General features: G+C 44.9%; 1 protein-coding gene across 1 annotated transcript in view; it reads right to left on the reverse strand.

Annotated features, from left to right (window-relative positions):
- The window catches only part of LOC126984248 (zwei Ig domain protein zig-8-like), a 39675-nt gene extending 20813 nt beyond the window's left edge, over positions 1-18862 (reverse strand). The window contains exon 1 of the mRNA XM_050837823.1: positions 17232-18862. Within this exon, the coding sequence (XP_050693780.1) occupies positions 17232-17277 (46 nt within the window). The 5' untranslated portion in view covers positions 17278-18862. The remainder of the gene's footprint in view (positions 1-17231) is intronic.
- Between the last annotated feature and the right edge of the window lie 272 nt (positions 18863-19134).

Consider the following 19134-nt stretch of genomic DNA (forward strand, 5'->3'; position numbering starts at 1 on the left):
CATCACTGCGCGGGGAAGGAGCGTGGCCACTGGCTGCTCCCACCTCGCCCGGCCGTGAGGAAAGGAGTCTCATTTTACCGCAGCGTCCACGGCACATCGAGGCGCCCCTTGTACCTGACTACCTCCCGCATGGTGTTTTCAAGGCCGGTGGGAAGAATGTGTTGGGTGGGAGGAGGGAGAGAGGGCGCTTGGAAGGACGAGGCGCAGTATTAAGAATCCATGTGAGGGAAGACTCGTAGGAAAAATAGGAAAATAAGAGAAAACTTGAGATTTGAGGAGAAAGAAATTAAGGTAGGAGAGGGATAAGGTGCAGCATTTAGCGTTCATATGAGGGAAGAGTCCACGGGAGAAAAGGAATGAGAGAGAAAAACATAAACATTGAGGAGAAAGGAGACGAGGGTAGGAGAGTTATGTGTTTGTTTAGCTAGTTAAGGATAGACGTACAGTAAGATGAGGTGCAGTATTAGCGTTTATATGAGGGAAGAGTCCTCGAGAGAAAAGGAACGAGAGAGAAAAACATAAACAATTAAGGAGAAAAGAGACGAGGGTAGGAGACTTATATGTTTGTTTAGTTAGTTAAGGATAGACGTACAGTAAGATGAGGTGCAGTATTAGCGTTTATATGAGGGAAGAGTCCTCGAGAGAAAAGGAACGAGAGAGAAAACATAAACATTGAAGAGAAAAGAGACGAGGGCATGAGACTTATATGTTTGTTTAGTTAGTTAATGATAGACGTACAGTAAAATTAAGTGCAGTATTAAGCGCTTTTGGGGTGTAGAGAAAGCATAAAGGGAATAGGACAAACAAGAAGGAAAGCCTCACAATATACTGTAAAGGAAGGAAATGTAAATAGGGGAAATATGGATACAGGGAAAGAGATACAGGGAAGGAAAGAGGACGAAAGAAAGGAAAACTAGGCAAATATAGAGAACAAGGCTAATGAGAGAGAGAGAGAGAGAGAGAGAGAGAGAGAGAGAGAGAGAGAGAGAGAGAGAGAGAGAGAGAGAGAGAGAGAGAGAGATAGAGAGAGAGATATAGATAGAGAGAGAGAGAGAGAGAGAGAGAGAGAGAGAGAGAGAGAGAGAGAGAGAGAGAGAGAGAGAGAGAGAGAGAGAGAGAGGAGGTGGGTTAAGTAAGTAAAGAAAGAACGAAATAAGGAAAGAAAGAAAGGAAGAAAGAAAGGGGGAGGAAAAAAAGAGAGAGAGAGAGAGAGAGAGAGAGAGAGAGAGAGAGAGAGAGAGAGAGAGAGAGAGAGAGAGAGAGAGAGAGAGAGAGAGAGAGAGAGAGAGAGAGAGAGAGAGAGAGAGAGAGAGAGAGAGAGAGAGAGAAAGTTGTTCAAGAAGGGCAAAGTAATTCTCTCATCTCATTAACTCGGCGTCTTGATGGTTCTCTGTGCAATTGTAAAGAATATTAATTGATATCCGGATAGAGTTCCGGCGTTAGCGACAAAACACCTAATTAACGAGACCCCTTTTGTAATCTCCTAAGGAAAAGAGACGCATTCATTTATACTTCCGCTCCTTCCTACTCCCTTTACCCCCCCCCCACCCTTCACTTTGCTCCCTTCTCCCCCTACGCCCTATGCCTCCTCTCCCTCCCAGGCCTTCCCTTCCCCTATCCCCGGCGTCTTCCTTCCCCCCTCTCCCTCTCTATCCAACCCAAATATGTCTCAGGCGTTCCTTTCCCTATCCCCGGCTGCGTCCTCCTCCAATACTGCCGCGGAGGTGAATAAAATGGAATAAAATTAGCAAAGTTTGGTCACACGAACGTAATCTTAGCGAGCTTATGCGCCTAATCGAGAGACCCAGAGAGAGAGCGAGAGAGGGGGAGGGAGGGAGAGGAGGCGAGGAAGGGTGGGAGGAAAAAGAGGTAGGAGAAAACGGGGAAGGAAGGAAGGAAGGAAGTAAGGGAGGAGGGTTGAGAGCTGGAAGGGATATAAACTAGGGATGTGGAAGAAAATAGTTTGTAAAGAAGTGAAGAACAAAGGGAGAGAAAGTAAAAAGAGAGGAAAGGAAGGGAGGAAGGAGTGAACCGAGAGAGAGAGAGAGAGAGAGAGAGAGAGAGAGAGAGAGAGAGAGAGAGAGAGAGAGAGAGAGAGAGAGAGAGAGAGAGAGAGAGAGAGAGAGAGAGAGAGAGAGAGAGAGAGAGAGAGAGAGAGAGAGAGAGAGAGAGAGAGAGAGAGGGGGCGTTAAGAATGTAAAGAAAGAACGAAATAAGGAATGAAAGAAAGAAGAAGAAAAGAAAGAAAGAAAAGAGAGGAAAGGAAGAGAGGAGAGAGAGAGAGAGAGAGAGAGAGAGAGAGAGAGAGAGAGAGAGAGAGAGAGAGAGAGAGAGAGAGAGAGAGAGAGAGAGAGAGAGAGAGAGAGAGAGAGAGAGAGAGAGAGAGAGAGAGAGAGAGAGAGAGAGAGAGAGAGAGAGAGAGAGAGAGAGAGAGAGGGAGAGAGAGGAAAGGAAGGAAAGAAAGAAGAGGAAGGAAGATCGTAGACAAAAAGGAAGGAAGGAAGGAGAGAGAAAGGATAGAGGGAAAGAAGAGAATGGTGGTAGAGGGAGAGGGGAAAGGAAGAAAAAAAAGGGAAGGAAAAGAAAGTAGAAAATGGAGGAGAAAAAAGAGGAATAGGTGGAGGGAATAAGAGGATGGATGGAGGAGAGGAAGGTAAGGAAAAGTAACGAAAAAGTAAGATGAGTGGAGGAGGAGAAGAAGAAGAAGGGGAAGAGGGAGGAAAGGAGAAAGAGAAGGAGGAGGAGGAGCAGGAACAGGAGGAAGAAGGGGAAGAGGAGAAAAAGGAGGAGAAGGAGGAGGAAGAGGCAGAGGAGGAGAAGGAGGACGAAGAGGGAGAGGAGGAGAAGAAGGGGAAAAAGGAGTAAGAGTAGAAGAGGAAGGAAAGGAGAAAGAGAAGGAGGAGGAGGAGGAGGAACAGTTTGAAGAAGGAGAAGAAGAAAAGAAGGAGGAGGAGGGGGAACAGGCAGAAGAGGAGAAGGACGAAGAGGGAGAGGAGGAGGAGGAGAAACAAGCAGAAGAGGAGGAGGAGGAGGAGCAGGAACAGGAGGAAGAAGAAGAAGAGGAAAAGAAGGAGGAGGAAGAGGAACAGGCAGAAGTGGAGGAGGAGGAGCAGGAACAGGAGGAAGAAGAGGAAGAGGAAAAGAAGGAGGAGGAGGAGGAGGAACAGGCAGAAGAGGAGGAGGACGAAGAGGGAGATTAGAAGGAGAAGAAGGGAAAGGAAAAGGAGAAGGAGAAGGAGGAGGAGGAGAAGGAACAGGAGGAAGAAGGAAAAGAGGAAAAGAAGGAAACATGGAAACATGGAAACATGGAAATGCAGGCAACAGAAAGCCTATTGGCTCATTACGAGGTCGCCCGCTTGGGTGATTTAATCTGCTCGATCGCCACTTGGGGCTTGGTGAGCAGATGAAAGCACCTCGATATTGAGGAGCAGATGGAAGCCCCTCGTTATTCAGTTTACTCCCGACGCAGCGAAATGACGGTCGATTCTATATTTGAAGGAGTTGATGGTATTCGCATTCACTACTTCTGAGGGAAGATTGTTCCAGTGGCGGATGACTCGGTTTGAAAAGAAACTCCTTCCAATGTCTGTGTTACATCGACTCGACTGAATGGGTAAACCGTTATTTCTAGTTCTTGAGTTGGTTTGCAGTTCAAAGAATTTGGAGTAATCGACGTTATTGAAATTTTTAAGATACTAGAAGACTTGAATCATATCCCCTCGTAGACGTCTTTTCTCCAATGTAAAGAGATTGAGTCGCTTGAGTCGTTCCTCGTACGGTTGAGCCCTGAAGGTTGGAATCATCTTTGTGGCGCGTCGTTGAATCCTTTCCAGTAGAGCAATGTCCTTTCTGTAATTGGGAGACCAGAACTGCACTGCATACTCTAGGTGCGGTCTTACCATGGAATTATACAAGGATAGCATCACGTCTGGTGTTTTACACTCGAAGTTCCTCGCTATGAACCCGAGCATAATGTTGGCCTTGTTGTATGCTTTATTACAGTGCTTCGCGTGTTTCAGGTCACTGCTGATCGTGACTCCACGCTCCGTGTCCTCCTGCATCGCGTGCAGAGGTCTCCCATTCATGATGTATGTATGGTGACTATTTTGGGACCCAATGTGCATGACTTTGCATTTGTCAACATTAAAAGACATTTGCCATTTTTCCGACCATTCGATAATGTGATTGAGGTCTTTCTGAATGATTTCGCAGTCGGTCTTTGTGAGGGCATCTCCACCCACCTTGGTGTCATCTGCAAATTTCGATATTGTGGATTTCAGTCCTGATTCTAGGTCATTGATATATATGATAAAGAGGATGGGTCCCAGCACTGACCCTTGAGGCACTCCACTAGTGACTGGAAGCCAATCGGAAGGCTGTCCGTTGAGTAGTACTCGTTGTTTTCTGTCGGTGAGCCAATCTCTTATCCACGCGATCAGATTGGCTCCGATGCCCGCCGAGTGCAGTTTCTTAAGGAGTCGCTCGTGCGGTACCTTGTCGAAGGCTTTCTGAAAGTCCAGGTATATAACATCACTGGGAATGTGGGCATCCCAGTTCTTATATATACCTTGGAAGAAGTCTAATAAATTCGTTAGGCAGGAGCGCTTGTTTCTGGAGGAGAAGGAGGAGGAACAGGCAGAAGAGGAGGAGGACGAAAAGGGAGATTAGAAGGAGAAGAAGGGAAAGGAAAAGGAGAAAGAGAAGGAGGAGGAGGAGGAGGAACAGGAGGAAGAAGGGAAAGAGGAAAAGAAGGAGGAGAAGGAGGAGGAACAGGCAGAGGAGGAGGAGGACGAAGAGGGGGAGGAGAGGAGGAAGGGTGTGAGTGCAGAAGCTAATCAATCAATGTACACAATTTTTTTTTCACACCTTTATGGAAGATTAAAATCACCTTCCATTAAGCTAATTACTTCGCCTACAGGTGGACGCTGACCCAGGTGATGGTGGTGGTGGTGGCGTTGTTGTTGATGGTGTTGGTGGTAGTGGTGGTGGGGATGGTTGTGGTAATGGTGTTGGTGGTAGTGATGATGATGGTGTTGGTGGTGATAGTGGTGGTGGTGGTGGTGACTAGGATGGCGGTGTAATATTATAATAATGACATAATAATAAGTCGACATTCAGGCTCCCAAAGTTTCCTGGCGGGAGGTTCTTGACACAATGGTTCATTCTCAAAACTAATTAATGTTTGCGTAATTTTGCTCATAATTATAAGAACTTTTGATAAGGAATGGTGGCAGGGGAGAGAGAGAGAGAGAGAGAGAGAGAGAGAGATGAACGGATTTGAATGATATACCTAAAAAGTAAATAGGTAAATAAGTGGATTCATGTTTGCATAATGAATAAGTGAAAGGGTCATACCAGGTCAGGTACACACACACACACACACACACACACACACACACACACACACACACACACACACACACACACACACACACACAGAAAGTAGTGTGTGTGTGTGTGTGTGTGTGTGTGTGTTTCTTTATATACTATGTGCTCTCTCTCTCTCTCTCAACACAATCTCGGATTCAGAAACTCAAATAGAGATCACAATTTTTCAACGGAAACGCTTTTCTTTGCGTCCTAATGTGATGCAATTTCACTTCCATATCACGATTCAGTAACCTCCCTTCTTCCTCCTCCAGCTCCTCTTCCTCCTCCTCTTCCTCCTCCTCCTCCTCCTCCTCCTCCTCCTCCTCCTCCTCCTCCTCCTTTTCTCTTTCTTCTGTTTCTTCATCATCATCTTTTTTCTTCTCTATCTTCTTGTTTTTCTTTACTTTCTCCATTACCTTATCGTTGTCATTTCCTTTCTCCTCTTCTTCTCCTGCTCCTCCTTTTCATTCCTTTATTTCTCCTCCTCTTCTTCCTCCTTCTCCCTGTGTTCCGTTCCTCCTCCCTTTCTCTCTCGGTCGAACTTTCTCCCTCTTTCTCCCTCCTACTATTCCTCCTCCTCCTCCTTTTCTTCATCAACCTTTCTCCTTCCTCCTCGGTTTTGTTCCTCCTCCTTCCTTTTTTCTCCTTTCCTTACTCCTCCTCCTCCTTCTCCTTCTACCTCTGTTCCTCCTGCTTCTTCTCCCGCTGCGAAAAAAGGAGGTCGTAACCGGGGAACGAAGGTTTATCGTACACCCAAAACGGAAGCGATGCGAAGGTTCCCTGTTCCCTCCACGCCGAAGAAGGTACTGCCGCGCCTCCTCCTCCTCCTCCTCCTCCTCCTCCTCCTCTTCCTCTTCCTCTTCCCTCAGCCTCAGGTGGTTGCACGTCGCCGGCAGTTGAGTCTAATTCCTTCCCGTGACTTGTTGGGAGACTCGCTTATCTCACCTAAAATGAGGGAGGTGGAGGGAGGAGGAGGAATGGGAGTAGGAGGAGGAGGAGGAATAGGGATGAAAGGAAGGAGAAGAAAGGTGTGCAGTGGGAAAGATGGTGCGTAAAGAGGAAGAGGAAGAAGAGGTGAGCTAAGAAGAGGAGGAGGAGGAGGAGGAGGTGGATAAGGAAAGTGAAGTGCTGATAAAAGAGAAAAACAGGAAGATTCGTAAGTGAGGAAGAGGAAGAGGAAGAGGAAGAGGGTAAGGAAAGTTTGAGGTTAAAAGTACCTACGAGGGAATCAGGAATCAAGTAAGAAGGAGGTTGGGGAAACTTTCCGTTGGTACAAGAAGGGGCTGAGGGAGGCACCGAGGAGGAAAAAGTGGTTGAGGAAACGAGGAGGAAGAAGGGGGAGAGAGTGTCTTGGGGATAAAAAGATGAACGAGGAGGAAAATCTGACGATGAGGAAGGATAAGAGTGTGGAGGAAACTTTGCGTCGATAGAAGGAGGAAGTGAGGGAGGCGCCGAGGGGAAAAAAGGGAAAAATGAACGAGATATAAGATGGGGAAGAGACTGTTTTGGGGAGAAAAAAATGGATGAGGGAGAAAATCTGACGATGAGGAAGAATTGACGTTCCGAGGAGGTGGAGTGTGGAGAAGAGGTTATGGTGGGTATGCTCAGACATAAGAACGTAAGGAGTCTGCAGGAGAGGCCACTGGATATGGACAAGGCAGCTCCTGTGAACCTAATCCCACTGTGACTATTGCGTTGGCACTCACAACATGACTGCCAAGCCTGTTCCACTCATCTACCACTCTCATGGTAAACCAAATTTTGCCTATGTCCTTGTTGAATCTGAACTTATCCAGTTTAAACCCATTAGTACGTGTCCTACCGGGTTCTCTTTCTACATGTCCTACCCGGTTCTCTTACCATCAGAATCGTATTAATATTCCCATTATTAAAGCCCTTCCTCCAAGAGTCTTCCGCCTCTCACATCAACTATTTCTAATGGCCAGAAAGGAGATTAATCAGGTTTTAATGAGTGTTCTTTTAAGTTCATGATGCAGAAGATTGCTCACACTACCACCAGGGCAATACAACTAACCCTAGACAAGCCCAGAACTTCTACGAAAGCCTTGTCAAATAATGAGTGTTCTTTTAGGTTCTTGGTACCGAAGAATGGTCAAACTACCACGAGAATCATAAAAGTACTCCTGGAAATGCCCAGAACTTCTACGAAAGCCTTGTCAAATAATGAGTGTTCTTTTAGGTTCATAGTACCGAAGAAGGGTCATACTGCCACCAGAACCATAAAACTACTCCTAGAAATGCCCAAAACTTCTATGAAAGCCTTGTCAAATAATGAGAGTTCTTTTAGGTTCTTGGTACCGAAGAAGGGTCATACTAAGACCAGACCCATAAAACTCCTCCCAAAAATGCCCAGAACTCCTATGAAAGCCTTGTCAAATATGTGTAGCTACTTGGGGTCCGATCTGTTTGAGAATGCGACCCTGTTTTCTTTTTTATTAACGAAAGTAAAATCGGGAACTCTCTTGATCGCTCCCTCGAGGAAAGAGTCGTCGGGTGATCAAACTCTTCAGGCGATGTCCCGGAGCTGTTCCCTCGGGTGTTATTTTCTCCTTTGTTCCCCGTCGTGCCGAAATGTATACGAGAATATGATTTTATCTCAAAGTGGTAATAAATTAGCGTGCATATTGAATTATCTCTGGCTTTGTGTGTGTGTGTGTGTGTGTGTGTGTGTGTGTGTGTGTGTGTGTGTGTGTGTGTGTGTGTGTGTGTGTGTGTAGGTAATGGTATATACCTTAATCTAATCCTCACTGTATTGTTCTGAACTGACACTAAAATGCATGATTATGGAAAGGATAAATAACACAAAATAAACAGAAAATAACAGAAGACCAATAGTAAATAACAAAAAAATAAACGGTAAATAACAAAGAAACGGTAAATACAAAAAAAGTAACAAAGTAAGAAACACAAAAACACAAAATAACACAAAACAAACGATAAAAATAAAAGCAAATCACAATAAATAAACAGTAAATAAAATAAACAAGAAACACAAAAAAACACAAATAATACAAATAACACAAAACAAACCGGTCAGAAACACAAAACAAACCAGTCAGAAACACAAAACAAACCGGTCAGAAACACAAAACAAACCAGTCAGAAACACAAAACAAACCAGTCAGAAACACAAAACAAACCAGTCAGAAACACAAAACAAACCAGTCAGAAACACAAAACAAACCAGTCAGAAACTCGAAACAAACCAGTCAGAAGCACAAAACAAACCAGTCAGAAACACAAAACAAACCAGTCAGAAACACGAAACAAACCAGTCAGAAGCACAAAACAAACCAGTCAGAAACACAAAACAAACCAGTCAGAAGCACAAAACAAACCAGTCAGAAACACGAAACACACCTGTCAGAAACACAAAACAAACCAGTCAGAAACACGAAACAAACCAGTCAGAAACACAAAACAAACCAGTCGGAAACACGAAACAAACCAGTCAGAAACACGAAACAAACCAGTCAGAAACACGAAACAAACCAGTCAGAAACACGAAACAAACCAGTCAGAAACACAAAACAAACCAGTCAGAAACACAAACAAACCAGTCAGAAACACAAAACAAACCAGTCAGAAACACAAAACAAACCAGTCAGAAACACAAAACAAACCAGTCAGAAACACAAACAAACCAGTCAGAAACACAAAACAAACCAGTCAGAAACACAAACAAACCAGTCAGAAACACAAAACAAACCAGTCAGAAACACAAAACAACCCAGTCAGAAACACAAAACAAACCAGTCAGAAACACAAAACAAACCAGTCAGAAACACAAAACAAACCAGTCAGAAACACAAAACAAACCAGTCAGAAACACAAAACAAACCAGTCAGAAACACGAAACAAACCAGTCAGAAACACAAAACAAACCAGTCAGAAACACAAACAAACCAGTCAGAAACACAAAACAAACCAGTCAGAAACACAAAACAAACCAGTCAGAAACACAAAACAAACCAATCAGAAACACAAAACAAATCAGTCAGAAACACAAAACAAACCTGTCAGAAACACAAAACAAACCTGTCAGAAACACAAAACAAACCAGTCAGAAACACGAAACAAACCAGTCAGAAACACAAAACAAACCGGTCAGAAACACAAAACAAACCAGTCAGAAACACAAACAAACCAGTCAGAAACACAAAACAAACCAGTCAGAAACACAAAACAAACCGGTCAGAAACACAAAACAAACCAGTCAGAAACACGAAACAAACCAGTCAGAAACACAAAACAAACCAGTCAGAAACACAAAACAAACCAGTCAGAAACACAAAACAAACCAGTCAGAAACACAAAACAAACCAGTCAGAAACACAAAACAAACCAGTCAGAAACACAAAACAAACCAGTCAGAAACACGAAACAAACCAGTCAGAAACACAAAACAAACCAGTCAGAAACACGAAACAAACCAGTCAGAAACACGAAACAAACCAGTCAGAAACACAAAACAAACCAGTCAGAAACACGAAACAAACCAGTCAGAAACACAAAACAAACCAGTCAGAAACACAAAACAAATCAGTCAGCAACACAAAACAAACCAATCAGAAACACAAAACAATTCAGTCAGAAACGCAAAACAAACCTGTCAGAAACACGAAACAAACCAGTCAGAAACACAAAACAAACCAGTCAGAAACACGAAACAAACCAGTCAGAAACACAAAACAAACCGGCCAGAAACACAAAACAAACCAGTCAGAAACACAAACAAACCAGTCAGAAACACAAAACAAACCAGTCAGAAACACGAAACAAACCAGTCAGAAACACGAAACAAACCAGTCAGAAACACAAAACAAACCAGTCAGAAACACGAAACAAACCAGTCAGAAACACAAAACAAACCAGTCAGAGACACAAAACAAACCAGTCAGAAACACAAAACAAACCAATCAGAAACACAAAACAAATCAGTCAGAAACACAAAACAAACCTGTCAGAAACACGAAACAAACCAGTCAGAAACACAAAACAAACCAGTCAGAAACACGAAACAAACCAGTCAGAAACACAAAGCAAACCGGTCAGAAACAAAACAAACCAGTCAGAAACACAAAACAAACCAGTCAGAAACACAAAACAAACCAGTCAGAAACACAAAACAAACCAGTCAGAAACACAAAACAAACCAGTCAGAAACACGAAACAAACCAGTCAGAAACACGAAACAAACCGGTCAGAAACACAAAACAAACCGGTCAGAAACACAAAACAAGCCAGTCAGAAACACAAAACAAACCAGTCAGAAACACAAAACAAACCGGTCAGAAACATGAAACAAACCAGTCAGAACCACAAAACAAACCGGTCAGAAACACAAAACAAACCAGTCAGAAGCACAAAACAAACCCGCAAACAACCCAAGCCCAAACCACCGTCCTCTTCGTTCTTGTGTCCTGAAGCGTCTCCTCCACCTCACTAAATTTGGGTCGCGTCAGTCCGCCCCTTCACCGCGCCGCGCTTACAGGCCGCCCCCGCTCCGCCTTCCAGCTTGTCACGGCTTACCTTCCCAGATTTCCCCAGGTAGCCATTTATCGACCAACTCGTTAAGGAGGATGAACGCCTGGCTGGTGGCTGCACGTTGTCTTCCCCGCCAGTCAGCCACCCAGTCAGCCAGTCAGCCATGCCCCCCCCCCCTTCCCCCCCCCCTCCCCCCTCTCTAGCTGGTGCCCGTGGATTGGTAGTTAGCGTGCCAGAAGTGCCAGCCGCGGTACCGCCAAGCTGGGATATTAACACACACACACACACACACACACACACACACACGCACACATACGGTTATTCTCACATGGCGTTTGAGTTTGTTTATCTATCGAATGTTTTTCTTCGATTCTGAGAGCAGCGACTTTTTTATTTATTTATTTATTTATTCGTGCGAGACTTTCTTTGGTGATACTCTAGCATACATACATAAATTCACACACACACACACACACACACACACACACACACACACACACACGGATTCACACTCTCCAATATGTCTTCAACGCTTCCTCTCTCACTCACTCAGCATACACATACATACTTATATAAAGCATTCTCTCTCTCTCTCTCTCTCTCTCTCTCTCTCTCTCTCTCGTCCTCGCCGGAGTTTGGAGGTAAATTACAGGTGAGAGCGGGATCGGAAACGGACCGAGAAAGTTTGCCGGCAATTGCGTTAAGGAGCGAAAAATGCGACAAGGACTGGTGAGCTCCGTCTTTGATTGGCAAACTTTACGGAAATGGATCGAGAGGCGCCGCGCAGAGCCGGGAGGAAGGGGGTAAAGTATTCCATTCACCAATTGCTCGGGTTGTTCGGTGGTGAGGTAGGGGTGAACTTCATGCCGCGGAGGTTGCTGCTGGAGAAGGGGTCTCGTGGGGTCTCCAGGAGTGTTTGTTGGTACCGTAGATGGATGGGGCTTAGGTTCCCGGGGGATGGACGGGCAAGTGGCTGAGTGGTGTGGGGAGAAGGAGGGGATCTACTTGTATTCAGCTTAGGCTTAATGGCCAGTTATATGTGCCCCAGCTTTGTGTGTTTGTAGGTAAATGCGGCTTCTTAGGTTCGTAGAGGACGGTTCCGGGAGAGAGTGGCTGTGTGGTGTGAGGATAATGAGATCTACTTGTATTCAGCTTAGGATTAATGGGCAGTCATGCGTTCCCAGCTTTGTGTGTTTGTAGGTGAATGCGGCTTCTTCGGTTCGTAGAGGATGGCTCCGGGAGAGAGTGGCTGTCTTGTGTGGGGAGGAGAATGAGATATATTTGTACTCAACTTTGGCGTAATGGACAGCTTTGTGTTTTGGTTGTAGATGAATTGGGCTTGAGTTCGTAGGTAATGAGGATATTCACCTAGTTTCTTTTTTCTCTAACTTATTTTGAGATGGAGACAAGCCTTTCCTCCATGTAACTTGAAGACCCCTGCTATTTTCCCATCTTAATTTTTTTCTTTTATTTCGCCTCATCCTCATATTTTCTTACATCCTTCCTGGTCCTTAAATTCAGCCTTACGACCTCTTTAATCATCTTCAATGCTTTCTCATTACCACTTTATATTTTCCTTCCTAATTTTTCTCATATTTCTTCTTTTTCATCCTCATATTTCCTTCCTCATTTTTCTCATATTTCTTCTTTTTCCTTCTCATATTTCTTTACGTTCTTTCTGGTTTTTAAATTCAGCCTTACGACCTCTTCAACCATCTTCAAAGCCGTCTCATCATTCTCATATATTTTCCTTCCTCATTTTTGTCATATTTCTTTTTCCTTCTCATATTTCCTTTCATCCTTCCCGGTCTTTAAATTCAGCCTTACTACCACCTCAACCATCTTCAAGGCCCTCCCATCACCACTGTCCGCCTCTGCACCACCACCACCACCACCACCGAGGGCTTGACGTACGCCAGCATAACTTCCCTTCGCTCGTGGCTCTTGTGACTAACTTGCCTCATCTTACTGACGTCTGGCGAGCCGCTCTCCATCCACTCCCCGCGGCGTGGCGAACCTCATGTCGGTTTTTATTAATTCCAAGGACGAGAAGGGAGGTTGGAGAGAGGGAGGGAGAGAAGGAAGGTAGGAGAGAGGGAGGGAGAGAAGGAAGTTAGGAGAGAGGGAGGGAGGGAGAGAAGGAGGGTAGGAGAGAGGGAGGGAGAGAAGGAAGTTAGGAGAGGGAGGGAGGGAGAGAAGGAGGGTAGGAGAGAGGGAGGGAGGAAGAGAAGGAAGGTAGGAGAGAGGGAGGGAGGAAGAGGAGGAAGGTAGGAGAGAGGGAGGAAAGAAGAGGAGGAAGGTAGGAGAGAGGGAGGGAGGAAGAGGAGGAAGGTAGGAGAGAGGGAGGGAGGGAGGGAGAAAAGGAAGGTAGGAGAGAGGGAGGGAGGGAGGGAGAGAAGGAAGTTAGGAGAGAGAAGGGAGGGAGAGAAGGAGGGTAGGAGAGAGGAAGGGAGGGAGAGAAGGAAATATGGAAACATGGAAGTGCAGGCAACAGATAGTCAAACTCATTACGAGGTTGCCCGCTCTGGTGATTTGATCTGCCCGACAGTCACTTGGTGCCCGCAGAGCAGATGAAAGCACTTCGGTATTCAATTTACTCCTGTCGCAATGAAATGACGGCCGATTCGATTTTTAAAGGAGTTGATGGTATTCGCATTTACTACTTCTGAGGGCAGATTATGGCAATGGCGGATGACTCGGTCTGAGAGGAAAATCCTGCCAATATCTGTACTACACCGCCTTGCTGGAATATGTAGACCGTTGTTTCTAGTTCTTAATTAAGTTGGACTGTATCTCAAAAAACTTGGAGTGGTTGACATTGCTGAAGTAGGTAGGAGGGAGGGAGGGAGAGACGAAGGAAGGGAGATAAGGGGAGTAGGAGAGAGGGAAGGAGTTTGAAAGGGAATGGAAGTATGAAAGGTGGGAATGAGGGAGGGATGGAATGGTGGGTGTAGAAAATAGATAAGGAGGGGGTAGGAGTGAGGTAGATAGAGAGGGAAAGTGGATGAAGAATGGGTAAGGGGGAGAGTAAGGAAAGGGGAGAAGGGTAAATGTAGAAGGGAGACTGGTAGGCATTGAGGGAGGGAAGGAGGGAGGGTCGGGTACAGAAGGGTTTTACGATACCATTTATTTTCTATCAGTAGCGAGGAAGAGGTTTTCAGGGTGTTAAGTCTGATGATTCTTCTTTCAGTTAGGAGGAAGAGGAGGAGGAGGAGGAGGAGGAGGAGGAGGCAAAGAGAGAAAAATATCATTCCTGCCTCCTACACACACAATAAGGGGAGAGTGTCCTTGATATTTTCCCTGGTAGGCTTCACTTGCGTCACAGTTGTTCCAGACGCGGCCAGGGTGTTACATGTCCAAGGGTAGGTGTGAAAGTCGTGTCTTGTAAGGGCGTGGCGTGTGAGGCAGAGAGGCGAAGTGGGAGGAAAGAGGATGAAAGACGCGTGGGGAATATTTGATGAGGCAAACTTGTTCAGAAATGTTCGTATGGTAACCAATGGCATTAATTATTCATTGCGAAATACAGGTAGGAAAGTATGTGAATGGACAGATACATGGTTAGATAGGTAGATGGATGGATGGATGTAGATACTATGGATAGATGTATAGATAGATAGATAAATAGAAATAGATATGTATTAATGGGTGATAGATGAGTTATAGATGCAAAGGTAAATAACAAGGAAAGGGAACGTGCAGACCACAGTTAATATAAGATAGAAAATGATGATGTATTGACTGGAGATGAGTAAATGACCAGAGAAATCGAAGTATAGATAAAAGGTAAATTATAAGGATTGGGAACCTACACACAATTATAATCGAATGCTCCTCTCGCGCTCTAATACCGAGGCAAAGAACTAGGCGTGAGCGGGGCCATGAATACATTTTCCCAAGTGCTGGTGCGGCGGGGTGGATGAGCGAGGAGCAAGCCAGCCAGCCAGCCAACCACGACCCATTTCCAAGTCAATGTTACTTGGAAAACAAAAATATAGCTTCGTCCATTAATACCACCACTTTCACCACCAAAACTAACACCGACTTCCACTACCACCACAACCACCGTCACTACCAACATCAACACCGACCTTCACTACCGCTGTCACTATCACCAACAACCTTCACCATCACTATATAGTAACCTTCACCACTAACATCACCACAACCACCACCATCATAACCACCACCACCACCAACAGCAACTACAACAACAACATCAATTACTTCGCTGCCACCACCAACATCACCACCACTACCACCATCCCCCCACCTCCACCACCACCACCACCACCAAATTGAGTAAAGTCAGCGGAATTTCAGCTTTCCACACGTAACATTAAACCACTTAACACGAAGCGAAAAACGAAGTGGAATTAACCGAGAACGAAATAAAGTAAAGGAAAGAAAAAAAGGTGAGAGAAAAAAAAATCAGTACAGTATCTGCTTTTCGCTCCCTCGTGAATAAACATTTGGGGATAAAATATTAAAGTGAGTCCTTGGTAACGTAGAGAGAGGGAGAGGGAGAGGAAGAGGGAGGGGGTGAGTGGGAATAGGGAGGGGGAATAGGGAGGTGAAAAAGAGAATAGGAAGGGGAAGAGGAGAGGAAGAGGGAGGAAGAGGGAGGAGGGGAAGAGGAGGGGAAGAGGAGGAGAGAGGGAGAAGGAAGAGGGAGAGGGAAGAGGGAGGGGGAATAGGGAGGGAGGAATAGGGAGGGAGGACTCGGGCGGGAGAGCGAGGGAGAGAGAGAGAGAGAGAGAGAGAGAGAGAGAGAGAGAGAGAGAGAGAGAGAGAGAGAGAGAGAGAGAGAGAGAGAGAGAGAGAGAGAGAGAACAATTAGAACACAGAAATATACAAACCAGACAAACAGGAACAGACAGATAAAGAGACAGACAGACACTGAGCATATTACCAAACAGACAGACAGGTACAAATCATAATGAATATATTAGCGCCACACCTCCAGGGCGGCGATAATTAGACAAACGAACGTAGACAATACAGACAGGTAAAAAAACAGACAGTCAGTGAAGGAAGCGAGACAGGTAGACATTAAGTAGAGTAAAAAGACAGGGAGAGGTAGACATTAAGTAGACAAAACAGACAGAACAGACAAAGTGACGGACAAAACAGACAGACTGACACAAAAACAGACAGTCAGTGAAGGAAGCGAGACAGGTAGACATTAAGTAGAGAAAACAGACAGGGAGAGGTAGACATTAAGTAGACAAAATAGACAGAACAGACAAAGTGACAGACAAAACAGACAGACTGACGCAAACAAAAACAGACAGTCAGTGAAGGAAGCGAGACAGGTAGACATTAAGTAGACAAAACAGACAGGGAGAGGTAGACATTAAGTAGACAAAATAGACAGAACAGACAAAGTGACAGACAAAATAGACAGACATAAACAAAAACAGACAAAAAAATAGACAGTCAGTGAAGGAAGCGATACAGGTAGACATTAAGTAGACAAAACAGACAGAACAAACAAAACAGACAGACTAACACAAACAAAAATAGACACAAAAAAAAACCTAGACAGTCAGGTTAGGTTAGGTTAGGTTAGGTTAGAGAGAAAAGTAGACATGAATTCGAAGTATGAGAGAGACATCAATAAGTACATAAAGCAATTAGGGATAAAAAAAAAAAATAATATAGATGAATGAAATATATATATCCGGTGCTTTATATATCGCCGTGACAATATAATGATTAAAGACAGACCATTGTGATTGATTTACCGGAAATGTCAATTAGTTGGATATTCAGTAAGCAATTCTGTATTCTGGTGTGATGAAGGGAATGTCCTTGTGTGTGTGTGTGTGTGTGTGTGTGTGTGTGTGTGTGTGTGTGTGTGTGTGTGTATTCTTAGTCCGTGGGAAATGTTTGCCGTCAGTTATAATTCAGCGTTAAATAATTAAGTTTTGATGAAATCGTCGCTTGTTTACCCAAAAGTCCTTAATAATATTCTCTAATTTTTATGTGTGTATTTATTTCTGTGTTGATATGTTTTTTGCTTTGATTCCTGTATTCATTTTGTAAGTTCGAAATGATCCCTTTTTTCCATCTGTCTGTTAAGAGTTCATGTTTTAATTCTTGCCTTATTTTCATACTTATAAATATGCTAATTCGTAAGTGACACGCTATCCATTACTGCCTTGCTCTATTATTTTATTAGAGAGAGAGAGAGAGAGAGAGAGTATGAGTCGGCAAAAGAAAGCGAAAAGAAACTTGAAATGCATGGAGAGGCACTAAGATTGATTTTTCTCTCTCTCTCTCTCTCTCTCTCTTCACACACACACACACACACACACACACACACACACACACACACACACACACACACACACCTGCTAGGGCGGTCAGAAGAGACAGGATTAGAGGGAAGGAAGCCATCTCCAGCAGCAGGGGATTCAGCGGTGATGATGCTCCTGGTGGTGATGATGGTGATGATGGTGGTGGTGGTGGCGGTGATGGTGTTGGAGGAAGTGAAATACGAGCCACTCTTTATTTTTTTCTGAGTTTTCCAAAAGTTCACCACAATATCTACTGGTATTTTTTTTTTCAGAGGCACAACTAACACTTTTTTTTTTCGTTCAGCATCAAGGCGCGTCAATTTCTTTCTTTCTATGGAGGTTTAACACAACGCCGCAGCCTTGTCAGTGTCCAGAGTCGCTTCAGTGCATTCCTAACCCGAGCACAGTTACTCCTCTCTGGTGCCGCCGCTGGTTCGCCGTCTATTCAAGCGCCCCTCCAGGCTCCCCTCCAGCACATTCCCCTCCCTGTTTGTTCGGCTTGTTCTCCCGCCGCTCGCTTTACAAGGCAGCTTTCCAAACACTTTTTCGTGGCCCCAAAATATTTTCTGTCACTCGTTTTTATCTATTTTTTTTCGTCGATGAATTTATTTATTTACGTCCGGGGAACCAAAAGTGTGTGTGTGCGTGTGTGTGTGTGTGTGTGTGTGTGTGTGTGTGTGTGTGTGTGTGTGTGTGTTATTTGTATGCACTGCTCATATCACGGTTGTTGTCGTTGTTGCATATATTTTGCGTCGAGATTAAAACTAGATTATCTTATGTACGCTGTTCATTTTAACGTATTTATGTTTCGCGATTATACAGAAAAGCCTAGATATTTGTTGGTGTTTTCATCCACTGTTTTATATAGTCCTCGTGAAACTCGATGTGTCAATGGTTAATGGAAGCTTTGATGAGGATAAAACTCATAAAACTCGCCTTTGATTACTTTTCCAATTGGCACTTCACCTTCGAGTCCTCGCTCAGCCGCCACAGTTGCTCAGCGCGCGGAGACTAGGGTGACGAAGTGATCTGAAGGTGCTGGTTGGGCTGACTACCACGCTGCAGAAGGTGTGTCTTGCAGAGGGTTGAGTGAGGTTGAGGAGTCGATGCCGGTTACGAGTATGCTGTTTCCATTATTGTCTGGAATCAGGTTTTTTGATGAGAAGGTTTATAAAGAAGAATAAACGTTGACGCAGGGAGCCAGTGTGTAGCGGCAAGGGTGGAGTGGTCAGGTCACCGCTCCGTCACTTTATTCCTTTACCCACGTGACCCGAGACCCAGTGCGCCTAGCCCTCTGGTGGCGGCACAGCAGCCTCGCCGCTCCCCGCTGTGGGCCGCGCGAGGGACCGCCATCCATTATCTTGATCACAGGTAAACACCGGTGCACGGGGCCACAGGTCAGCTCAGGTAGCCACTAACTCACCCTAATGACTCGAGACTGTTTCATCATTAATAGTTTATGTGATGTTTGCTTTTTGATGCACTTGTATACGCGATGAAGATTGTTTTTTTGTTATACGAGTGGCATACAAGATATTTCCGGTCCGCAGTGAGAGGCGGCTGGCTAGAAGAGGCAAAGGGGGGGGGAGGCGTAGCAGAGAGAGGGGGGTCGGGGGCGAGACTGGCGCAGAGAAGGAGGTAGCGAGCACACGTCCTGCCTCCACGGGTGTTGATGCCACACTGACGACTTGACGAGGCGCTGGTGGCGAGTCGCGGGTGTGTGACCAAGCCAGCCTGCCACCTGCCTTGCCATGCCCCCCCCCCCCCTCCTCCTCCTCCTCCTCCTCCTCCTCCTCCTCCTCCTCCATCTACCTCTTTCCCTTCTCATTTTCCATCATTTTACGTTCTCGCCTTTTTGTGGCTTTTATTTTTTCAGTTCCTCTTTTTTTCCCATTTTTCTTTATCCCATCTTTTTTTTTTGTCTGTCTATTTACTTCATTGTTCTATATACTTACCG

Source organism: Eriocheir sinensis, chromosome 56, assembly GCF_024679095.1.
Source record: "Eriocheir sinensis breed Jianghai 21 chromosome 56, ASM2467909v1, whole genome shotgun sequence".
NCBI lineage: Eukaryota > Metazoa > Arthropoda > Malacostraca > Decapoda > Varunidae > Eriocheir > Eriocheir sinensis.